Here is an 8,204-nt window from a genome sequence, read left to right as displayed (position 1 = left end):
CCTTCCTGAAAGCAGAGGAGAAACACAAACAGGACTCCAGTCAGTAAACAGGTGAAAAGGAGGAACCCAGACCCAGACCAGTGGTCATTCCATATGTTGAGGGAGTATCAGAGAAACTGAGACGTTTATTTTCTAAACATAACGTCCCAGTGGCTTTTAAACCCCAAAATACATTACGGCAAAGACTGGTTCATCCCAAAGATCCAGTCCCCCGGCACAAACAGAGTAATGTTGTATATGCTGTTCAGTGTCAGGAGGGCTGTGATCAGTCTTACATCGGGGAAACTAAACAGCCACTGGCCAAAAGGATGGACCAGCACAGAAGATCAACATCATCAGGCCAGGACTCTGCGGTCTACACTCATCTCCAGGTCAGAGGTCACTCTTTCAGGGATGAAGATGTTCACATCCTGGACAGAGAGGAACGATGGTTTGAGAGAGGAGTAAAGGAGGCCATCTTTGTGAAAAGAAATCGTTCATCATTAAACAGGGATGGAGTCCTCCGGGTTCAACTGTCCCCCTCTTACAATGCTGTGATTGCTAGTATCACTCAACCCCTTTGAATAGTAAACAGCCATCAGTGTGCTAATGATCCATTGTTAGGCTGATGGTCCTTCTTGAGCATGTGAGCAGCTGGTTTTGGTTGTCAGCAGCAAAACTGGTTGATCCACTCTGAGAAGGTGCTATTTAAGAGACTGAGCTGAAAACAGCACCTCAGACTGAGGAAGTCTCTCGGATGAGAGACGAAACGTTTCTACATTTTTTTGTTGATTTGCTTTGTTTTTTTTTTAATGTCCAGAGGACCAGATTTAACTTTTTTAGATTTTTCTACCTGGATTATTGAGCATGCATCAGGATATTTGTTCAGTTAGCTTTGTAACAATATAGTAGAGCGGTATATGAATGGGTAAATGAGGGCACAGATTGTGTTGTAATATGCTTTGAGTGTCTTGATAAGATAGACAGGTTCTATAAGTACAGTCCATTTACCATTTACAAGAAAAAACCTGAAAATGTCTTCTAGATTATTAGTCTTATAGAAAATGTATTTTCCAGTTCTCTATGTGGCCTTCATTTGCTTTAAATATCTTGATTTGGCTTTCTGGGGAAAATAAAAATGTTGCTCACCACTGGAGTTATTTTCAAATAAGGTATTTCGTTAGCTGCACAGATGTTGTATAACGATGCGCAGAATAGAAATATTCAAAAATCAAACGCAGGTGAGAACAACAAGCATTGCTTCCTTCTTGACATCAACAGAACAGTGTTCCATGAGCTGTTTAATAATGTTCACCATCACCCTGCAAACTGTTCTTTTCCCCGGTTGATAATAATACAGAAACATTAAAAAAAAAAAGAGCAGAAATAATATGATCACAAGTTCAACACTGCCTTGTAGAGCGATTAAGAGATTAGAGAGATTAGAGATTGTAAAATTTCAGTCAACTAACAACCTTTAATCTTTGAGGTGTAAATGTTTTGGTAAATTTATTTTAGAGTCCAGATTACAGTAAATTTCATCCCAGTGCTGCGTCCTCCTGGACCTCAGTCTGAGGACGGGCCAGGTTCTCCTTGGTCCAGACAGGACCTCCCTTTTGGACATGGGCTCTGTGGAGGACGGCCTGCTGGTAGAAGGAGAACGCTGTTCTCTGTGGTCGGGCGCTGTCCTGGCTGAGCGCTCTCAGATCAGGGAAGCAGTGGACACATGCACAGGTCTCCACTGGGTTGGAGTCATCTGATGGTTCTCGGCAGGAAGAGTAGTTCGAACCAGATGGACAATCTGTAGAACAAACAAGCAAAATAATAAATTAAAAATATCCAGCTGAACTAAAAACATCCAGCTAAAATGTTACCCAAATGACACGTTTTATTGTACTGACCATTGGAGCTCCTTGCTGCTTGGCTACCTGGATGTCCCAAGTCCTGTCCCGGCTGGACCATACTCTCCTGCTTGTGGTCACCGGCCTTGTGGGGTCTTGTTTCTGAGCTTTTGGCCTTCCCTCCTCTCAGAAACAGCACCAAAGCTAGAGACAAACTGAAAAGCAACAACCCCATGCACGTTGCCAAAAGGGAGTAGAGCTGGATGGTGGAGTCAGCTAGTCCTGGAGGCCCCCTGGTGTTCACTACCCGCCTGGTAACTCCAGCCAGCAGCCGAGTGCTGGTCACAGGGGAGGGCAGAGCTGCAGGGGGCATCACAAGATGTCTTAGAAATGACTGCCTAATTATCTGATTCAAAGCATTCCTTTATACACCAGAAAAACTGCATTTTCTGTGAAACTGCAAATATCAAGGTCACATTTATTGATGATCCAGATGTATTTTGCAGCAGTTTGGAGGTTCTGTGTTGCTGTTTTCTTTGCCTTCAATCTCTTTCCAACTTGTTTTCTGTCAACTGTGTCCAGAGTTTTGACGGAAGGCCGGGCAGTAACTCAAAACTGAAATCCAGGATAGAGGGGTACTCACTGGAACAGTGCTGGGAGCATTCGGCAGGGTGTCTGCCACAAATCTTTGCACACCTCACACATTTCTTCACCAGCCGGTCAAAGTAGTGGCCAGGTGTAGCCAGGCAAAGGGCAGACTCTTATTTAAAGAAAGCACATGATGTAAAACATGTCAGGTGAAGTAGAGGACATCCTGTACGGTGAAGCCAGGACTTCAGAGAAAGCATCTTTATAAACCTCGGCTTCATTGTTAAGTGTTCAATATTATTTGTTTCTGCCTTTCATGTGCTGCAAATAAAATGTACTCACCGCAGTAACTGGCACATCTGGGGATCACATGTGGCTGCCGGCACATCATGCGACAAGGTATACAAGATTTGGTCAGTCCATCAAAGTGCTCACCCTCCCTGCACCTTCCAGCCATCGGCCCTGATAACACACACACCCACATACCCCCCCCCCAACCACCACCACCACCACCACACACACACACACACACACACACACACACACACACACACACACACACACACACACACACACACACACGAACACACACACACACATATTCTTCTTTTATTTACTATATAGTGAGGACCAAGTAAAAAAGACCAGCAGAGTGAGGACCACTAGTTATGAACCACTTAAAAAGTGAAATAAAGTGCTATGTGTCGTCATCATTGTGTGTTTCCATACAATGGAGAAATTAGTTCTCTGCATTTAACCCATCGCACATGGGCTACACCCAGGTGGAGCAGTGGGCAGGTGTCTTGTTCAGAGACACTGCGACATGTGGGCATGGCTGGGGATCAAGCCTGGGGCTTTCGGTCCCGGGCCAGCTGCCCTGCCTCTACCCCATCTCGGCTCCCCCACAAAAAAGAAAGAATGATCAGTTTTGGACACTAGGTGTCACCCACCCACTAACACTCATTCAGATTTTGCAGGACAGCAAGATTCTGAACAAGATCTTAACCAGCCAAGTGAGAACTGATTACAGTGTGAATGCTTATTGAGCATTAACCTTCTGCTCTTCTATTTTAAACACCAGTTTAAGATTTTTAGTTGTAGTTTACTTCCATACTAACTATTTAAAAAAAAAATTCTGTATTTTTTTAAACTAATTGTTAACCAATTTAACATTTATTAAACTAGTTTTAGGTTGCCTACATCGCTTTTTAAAATCTGTTTAACACTTTAAAGGCTAATTCAGCCTTTTATAGTTCTGTTTACCCCCCCCCCCCCCCCCCCCCCCCCACCCCCACACACACACCCACAGTGCGGTGATAGGACCCTTTTGATCATGTTCATCATGATCTATCAGCAGGTTGAATTTTTATGGTTTTAACCAAAACAATGTAGGAAACTCAAAGCAATGAATAAAATGTGAACCAGACACCACAGATACACTAGTTTTAATTTTCCGTTGCATTTATTAAATGTATGGAATAAGAAGTAATGCTGGATCAATAGAAAACACAATGCAGGGCCCTAAAAACTCTATAAGAAACTATAATGTATGACATACCGTGATAACCGTGCTACACAGCAGGATGCCATCCCAGCTTTCACTTTAAACATTTATTTATGAACACTTCGTAGTGCCACACACAAACATGCATCAGTTTTAGACTTAAATAGAAATGAAATCAAATGCAAAAGGAGTGTATCGTAAAGACAAAATAATAAAGTTTTATATAACTTTGTTGTATAACTTTGTTGTATAACTTTATCATAGAAAGATTTTAACCTTTGTATGTCTCGTACTGCATTCTGTTAGTTCCTTATAAATTATTAGTTTTTTAATTAGCACTTTTTTGGCTTTTTATGTTTATTTAGTCGTTTTTGTGCTCTTATCTGTCCTTTAGAGTTGGTTAGCCTTCCTAAACTTCTATTTTGTCTGAAATCTTCTTGTGATTTTTCCATTTTCTGCTCTTTTTGTCTGCATTTTGCTCCTTGTGTCTCCTCTTCTTTAAATATTTACATAACTTGTATATTTTTTAGCTAATTTTAGCTGTCACTGTACAAGAGGCCTCCTCAGCTAAAACACCAGCCTTCCAGTCTCAACAACTCCTTGAGTATTTTCCTCTTCATCTGTTGCCGTTGCAGATTTGTTGTGTTTGAACTCATTGTTCCGTTGCCTCATGACCCAATTTGGGTCCACTTTGTAGGTGGACATGATCGACTGGAAGCTGTCCAGGACTTCACAACAAACCCGTCATCACCGCTTCACCACCAGACCGATCATAGAATGAGGTGTTCAATCAATCAACCTTTATTTATACAGGTAAATCCCATTGAGCCTCGAGGACTCGAGGTGTTTGTGCTGATACGTTGGGTTTGGTTTACTCCAAACATGCTTTTGGGGTTAAACGTCTCTCCTTTTGTCTCATTTGTCCAAAATACATGGTTGCACTTTTGATTTTGATTTGATCTGAAATAATAATTAATTTGTGATTTCATACATGTGGGGGCTCAGCTGGTAGAGCTGGTAGAACCCAGCGTGGGTTTCCTTACTAGGAGGAAACCCACGCAGCATGGAGAGAACATGCAGACTCCACCCAGGAAGATCCCCAGCCGGGATTTGATCCGGTGACCCTCTCACTGAGAGGCAACAGCTCTACCAGCTGAGCCACCGTGCTGCCCTGAATTCTTATTTATGTCTGTTTATTTGCTCATTTTGTTACATATTATCTCACATAATTCAATGGAAGCAAGCAATGGTTTGTACGTTGGTTCTGTTCAGTCTTGTGGTCCTGACTACGCAGCCAGAGGACTAACAGTGTCAGAAAGGTCAAAAAGTGAACCAATATGTGAACTTGACCTTATTTGATGAGGATAATACATGTCTGTGTAAATATTTTTTTAATTAATAATTAGAATAGGAAATGTAAAAAATGAATGACAAATATAAATGATCTGCTTTTACTTCTCTGTTTAAATATTTGGAATTCTACCTCCCATGGTTTACCCATCAGTGAGGGGAAGTGGCATAATTCAAGTTAATTAATTTCATAAAAACTATTAATCCTAAAGGGAAATTAATTGTTAATGTAACTCATCATCCTGGTTTCATTAGAGTTGTTATAGATGCTGATGGCTGTGGGCAGGAAGGATCTGCAGCAGTCCGTCCCACAGTGGATCTGAAGAAACTGGCTGCAGATGCCGATCCGTCCACCCAGACCCAGCAGACCTCTCGGTCCTCTTGGGCAGCAGGACTGCCTGAATTCCGGGCAGAACTCCTCCCCGAGTGACGGCCATTTCTCTCAGCAACCTGCTGAGCCCCTTGTCGCTGTGGACTTAACTGCAGGTGCCGGGGTACGATCTCAGCCCTTCCGCTGTCACGAGCTGCGTTTCCCGATACCTCCAACATCTCAGCAGCCAGGCACTCGAGCACCACCTCCAGGTAGACGGGAATGCATCCACAGTGCCTACTTTTCAACTCATTTGTGATTTGGGGCTGTAGTTGAGGTAATATTTGAGCTTTTGAGATGTTAAGCAGCTGCTCCCGGTTGAAGAACACCACCTTGTTGTTATGGTTACGTATCATAACAAATGTCCAAAAGTAAAAAAAGTTTCAGTAAAATCCTTCTAGCAGCACAACACCTGATACCAGAGACTCACCTACTTTAGCTGCACTTTAGCCTTTCCTGTCATTTTGTTCTCACTAAAAATGAATTGAACTCACTTCACTTCCTTCAAAGCGTTTGGTATGTTAACAACATTTTATTGCTCATTTCACATGTTCTGGTTCTGCTCTTTTCAGCTTCTTTCTGCTAATTATAGCATTCTTCTGCTACATTCAGCTAATTTCAAGTATTTTGCCTGCTAATTTTGTGCTTCTCTGCTAATTTCAACTTTTAATGCTCCTTCAACCTATTTCTGCTCACGTCTTTTTTTTTCTGCCTTTTCAGCTACTTTTAAGTTGTTTTCTGCTAAATGTAGCTTTTTTTCCCCAGGTTATTCTACCTTTTTGTGATATTTTCAGCTTCTTTCTGCTTAATGCAGCAAATGTGCTCTTTATGTTTTCTTCTGCTAATTTAAGTTTTGTTCATCCTTTTTAGCCACATTTCAGTTTGTTTTTGTTGTTAATTTATTTCAGCAATTTACAACGTTTTTGGGGTCATTTTAGCTTCTTTCTGCTTAATTCAGTAAAACTGTGGCGCTTGGCTACCATTTCCTGCTTTATGTTAGCATTTAGCTACTTTTGACTTTAGGCTAGCCTTTTCTTCCTTTTTTGGTAGCAGTTTTACAGTGGCCCTAAGGTGTAAATGAACAACATTTGAAAAAACGAAATTACATTTGAATGTTGTTCATTTTCAGGTCTCTCTTGTAAATGAGTCCTCGAGGCTCAATGGGATTTACCTGTCTAAATAAAGGTTGATTGATTTACACCTTAGGGCCACCGTACATTTTGTTACTTCTGACTAAGTTTTTTGTTTGATATTTGCTAGTGTTTCACTGCTTGCTCTTAGTTAGCATTTTTCTGAATTTTGTTACTTTTGGCTCTTAGTGTTTTGGTTCTTTTTATTAGCATTTTAATACTTCTGGCTCTTCACTAACATTTTCTTGCTTTTGCTAGCATTTCAACAAATCATTCAACTGTTTTTGTCTACATTTGTAACTGTTCAAATAAAAAAATTGACTGCACTTATATAGCTCTTTTCTGTCTTACCAAGATACTCAAAACTCTTTACACTACAATCTGTGTCCTCATTTATCAATCCATCCATCCATCCATCCATCCATCCATTATCTTCCACATTATTCTGAAGTTGGGTCGTGGGGGCAGCAGCTTGAGCAGGGCGGTCCAGACATCTCTTTCCACAGCCACCTCGTCAAGATCTTCTGGGAGGATTCTAAGGCATTCCCAGGCCAACCGAGAGACAGTCTCTCCAGCTTGTCCTGGGTCTTCTCCGGGTCACCTTCCAGTCGGACTTGCCCGAAGCACCTCCCAATGGAGGCACCGAGGGTGCATCCTTACTAGATGTCCGAACCACCTCAACTGGCTCCTCTTGACGTGGAAGAGTAATGGTTCTACTCTGAGTCTCTCCCGGTTAACTGAACTTCTCACCCTATCTCTAAGGGAGAGTTCAGCTACCTTGCAGAGGAAATTAATTTCAACCACCTGTATCCAGGTTCTCATTCTTCCGGTCACTAACCAGAGCTCATGACCATCAGTGAGGGTAGGAATGTAGACCAACCGGTAAACAGTGAGCATTGCCTTACAGCTCAGCTCTCTCTTCACCACAACGGACCGGTACAGAAGAGAAAGCTTTGCGTTGCAGCTCAGCTTTCTCTTCACTACAACAGACCGGTACAGACAACAAAAAAGGTTGAATCATGTCCGGTACAGAGTTTGTAATACTGTGGATGCTGCACCAATTTGTCTGCCAATCCCACGCTCCATTCATCCCTCACTCGTGAACAAAACCACAAGATACTTGAACTCCTCCACTTGAGGCAGAATCTCACCCTTGACCTAAAGAGAGCAATCCACCCTTTTCTGACTGAGGACCATTGCCTCAGATTTGGAGGTGCTTATTCTCATCCTAGCCTCTTCACATAATGGCTGCAAACCACTCCAGTGAGAGCTAGAGATCACAGCACGATGACGCCTGTAAGGATGGTCCTTTTCTGTGGCCCGGTTTGTGTCTGTTTCCCTCGTGCTCCCTCATTAGTTTCCATTGTTGCCACCTGTGTCTCGTCCCAGCTGTTTGGTATCACGTCTCATCTTGTCTCTGTATTTAAGCCGTCCTATTCTGT

The 8,204-nt window shown here is 42.3% G+C and overlaps 1 protein-coding gene across 1 annotated transcript; it reads right to left on the bottom strand.

The window, feature by feature from the left end:
• Positions 1-1,517: 1,517 nt before the first annotated feature.
• Positions 1,518-2,865, bottom strand: LOC119423953 (tumor necrosis factor receptor superfamily member 13B). Its single transcript, XM_037691383.1, has 4 exons — positions 2,751-2,865; positions 2,464-2,580; positions 1,881-2,180; positions 1,518-1,780 (listed from the first exon to the last, which is right to left on the bottom strand). Exons 1-4 carry the CDS (start codon positions 2,863-2,865, stop codon positions 1,518-1,520), a joined length of 795 nt encoding a protein of 264 aa, XP_037547311.1.
• Positions 2,866-8,204: the final 5,339 nt, after the last annotated feature.

This window comes from Nematolebias whitei, chromosome 17 (assembly GCF_014905685.2).
Source record: "Nematolebias whitei isolate Nwh7 chromosome 17, NemWhi1, whole genome shotgun sequence".
NCBI lineage: Eukaryota > Metazoa > Chordata > Actinopteri > Cyprinodontiformes > Rivulidae > Nematolebias > Nematolebias whitei.
Note: the sequence above shows the minus strand (reverse complement) of the source record. Positions and strands in the feature narration are given on the sequence as shown.